Here is a 3,039-nt window from a genome sequence, read left to right as displayed (position 1 = left end):
GTGGAATGTCGGGAGAAAAACTGCATGGACTGACTTTCCAAAAAGCAGGGAGCACTTTCTTCCCCCCGAGCAGACCCAATCCGGCTACTAGGAATGTTGTTGAGAACGCTGTTGTGATTGCTAGTGTGCGCTGTTGCTGTTCCCGAATTGGAAAGAGCTTCGTGACGTGGCGATATGCATACTTGTGGTTGTGGTTGGTTGGTATGTAGGTAGGTGTTTGAAAAATCCGTTACATTAACATCGATCGCAGAGGGGGAGTCTCTATCAACGGGTTGGGGTAAGACGTCCCGGACAGATCCTCCCACCTGCTGCGCTCTCGCTTGTGAGAGTGGAAGAGGTACTACACATTCCCTGCTTCCAAATCGATGGTCCAAATCGTTGTCCGTGTTCGTTGCTTGGTCATTAATGCTGCTCATTGTGTAATTAGAGGAGTTGATGTCGTCGATTTTGCTGGCTAGGGGGCGTTTCGTCGATTTCAGACTCCTCGTCGATACTTACAGCTTCGGAATCGTGCGGTGGGTTTTGTTCGGCGATTACTTTCTTCAAAGGAGGACTTTGGCGACCGGGTGATGTATTGTTCGACTTGTTGCGTTTTTTCTTCTTCCCAGGTTGACTTTGTTTCGGTTCTACAACTGCAGGTGAGCGGGTCCTTAGATGCATGGATGGTCCCGCTGCTCGCGACTCTCTGACTTGCTGCTGCTGTTGTTGTTGCTGTTGTTGTTGCTGTTGTTGCTGCTGTTGTTGCTGCTGCTGTTGTGGTTGTTGAGCTGGTTGGCTTTCTGCATGGCACATGTTCTTGATATGGGATATCAGCTTGTCGATCTTCTCGTCCTTTCGCTTCATTGCTTCCAACAGATTGGCAATCTGGGCGTCTTTCTTCTTCATCTCTTTCTCGAGTTGTTCGAGCTTTTGACGATCGACACTTGGCTGGGCTGCTGCTGCTGCGTAGCTTCTCACTCCTGCTTCAACCTGCTTGCGTGCTTCCGGGTACGTGAGATTGCGATCGACCTTGATACGGATAACATCCGTCTCCTTTTTGTAAACGGGGCACTGGCGATTGTTCGGACGATGCGGTCCTCCACAGTTAATGCAGTGGGCAGCTTCTCCACATTCCTCATTCTCTTCAACATGGCGCTCGGCGGAACAATGCAGACAACGTTGTGGACCAGGACAACGGACACGTGGATGACCATAACGGAAACAACCATAACATAGCAGCGGGTTTGGGTAGTAAGGCCGGGTAGCAACACTCAAAAGACCAATCTTAAAATTGTCGGGATAATTACATTTAGCAACAGTAAGAATTAAAGTGGACGTGTTGACACGGCTACCGTTATCATTACGCGTAATTCGTTGAACACGAATCACCCCCTGCCTGATAAGTTCCAGCAGTACATCTTTTTCCTCCATGTCAATCAACTCGAAACAGGAAATGACGCAGCGACTAACGTTCAGGTTTGGATGTGGCTGGACCAAAACCTCAGTGTTATCGATCAATGCTGTCATCTTCAACAATTTTTCAACCTGGGAAGGGTTACGAACTTTTAGGGTGTACCTGGTACCTTGCGCTTCAGTTGACGCACCTTCGATAGGCACCTGCGACTTTTTCAACTGATTTGCCGATTAAAAAAGGATTTTTCGGCAGTGGCGCATTGTCCTTTCCGATCAGTTGCAGATACGTTAATTCTCCGAACTTGTTCGTAGGATCCATGAACGTTGGCAGTCTTCTCCCAGACCCGCCAGGGTCGCCGCTACTTGCGGCCGTCATGGCCACACTCCTTTAATCTACCACTACTACCGCAACCAGTTGCACGTTGGAAAAAATCAATGAAAAAAGACAACGGTCACCCGTTGCCTACCCCAAAGATAATAAAAATAGAAAAAGAAGGGTTTTTCCTACCTTATTATCCCCTTCAACGGCTATACCACAACACACAAGGTCAAAAAATAATTTTTCCGACCTTCCGATTCTGTGAAAAAACTTTTCACCAAAAACCGAAAAAAATCGGTTTGTTCGCACTTGAACACCTCTTGCTACTCGGGTCACACAGCAGCGAAACCACAATGGGCCACACTACACACCGGTAGAACGATGCGATGGCGCGCCGTTGTTGTCATTTTTGCTGCTGGCAGAGGCACTTTAGTCGCACTTATTTCACTGAAATCTTCGCCGATTATGATCGGACTTTAGTGTTAGACACTAGTAATCACTATCCACTTGTTGCTTATCGCGTTTTTGGAACGAAAAAACCGCGAAAAACCACCAAATACAACGTATCCCGAGCGCGCGCACGTTTGCTACTGATAGCAACAATGTCCCGAACTCGAATGATGATGATGATGATGATGATGATGATGATGATGATGATGATGATGATGATGATGATGATGATGATGATGATGATGATGATGATGATGATGATGATGATGATGATGATGATGATGATGATGATGATGATGATGATGATGATGATGATGATGATGATGATGATGATGATGATGATGATGATGATGATGATGATGATGATGATGATGATGATGATGATGATGATGATGATGATGATGATGATGATGATGATGATGATGATGATGATGATGATGATGATGATGATGATGATGATGATGATGATGATGATGATGATGATGATGATGATGATGATGATGATGATGATGATGATGATGATGATGATGATGATGATGATGATGATGATGATGATGATGATGATGATGATGATGATGATGATGGAAAGGAAAGGAAAGATCTCACCCGATATATTTGATGATTTCGAAGAACTCTCATATATATACTGCCGCTACTTCATTAACCGGTGTTTAAAATGTTCCATTCCTTAAACTACCTCAAGAAAAATTCAAAAATATAATTTCGGACGCATTTTTTTTTCTTTGGTTTGTTTTTTTCCGTCGATCTTGTTTTCCGTGCTGACCACCAATGCTACCGACGTGCCAGGAAGGCAGCTCCCACACCTGGACCCTACCGGGGACGCATGAAGCCTATGGACTTTCTCGTTTCAGAACTAA

The 3,039-nt window shown here is 45.2% G+C and overlaps 1 protein-coding gene across 1 annotated transcript; it reads right to left on the bottom strand.

Annotated features, from left to right (window-relative positions):
• Window positions 1–286: 286 nt before the first annotated feature.
• Window positions 287–1,549, bottom strand: LOC135698634 (uncharacterized). Its single transcript, XM_065218693.1, has one exon. It carries the CDS (start codon window positions 1,504–1,506, stop codon window positions 424–426), a length of 1,083 nt encoding a protein of 360 aa, XP_065074765.1. The 5' UTR covers window positions 1,507–1,549; the 3' UTR covers window positions 287–423.
• Window positions 1,550–3,039: the final 1,490 nt, after the last annotated feature.

This window comes from Ochlerotatus camptorhynchus, unplaced genomic scaffold (genome assembly GCF_037179485.1).
Source record: "Ochlerotatus camptorhynchus isolate MF236.1 unplaced genomic scaffold, CSIRO-AGI_Acam_v1.1 ptg000092l, whole genome shotgun sequence".
In the NCBI taxonomy this organism is placed as follows: Eukaryota; Metazoa; Arthropoda; class Insecta; order Diptera; family Culicidae; genus Ochlerotatus; species Ochlerotatus camptorhynchus.
This window is presented reverse-complemented; position numbering and strand designations above follow the sequence as displayed.

Coding starts and splice junctions, on each gene's coding strand:
- LOC135698634 (XM_065218693.1), bottom strand. CDS start 1,506: ATGACAGCATTGATCGATAACACTGAGGTTTTGGTCCAGCCACATCCA.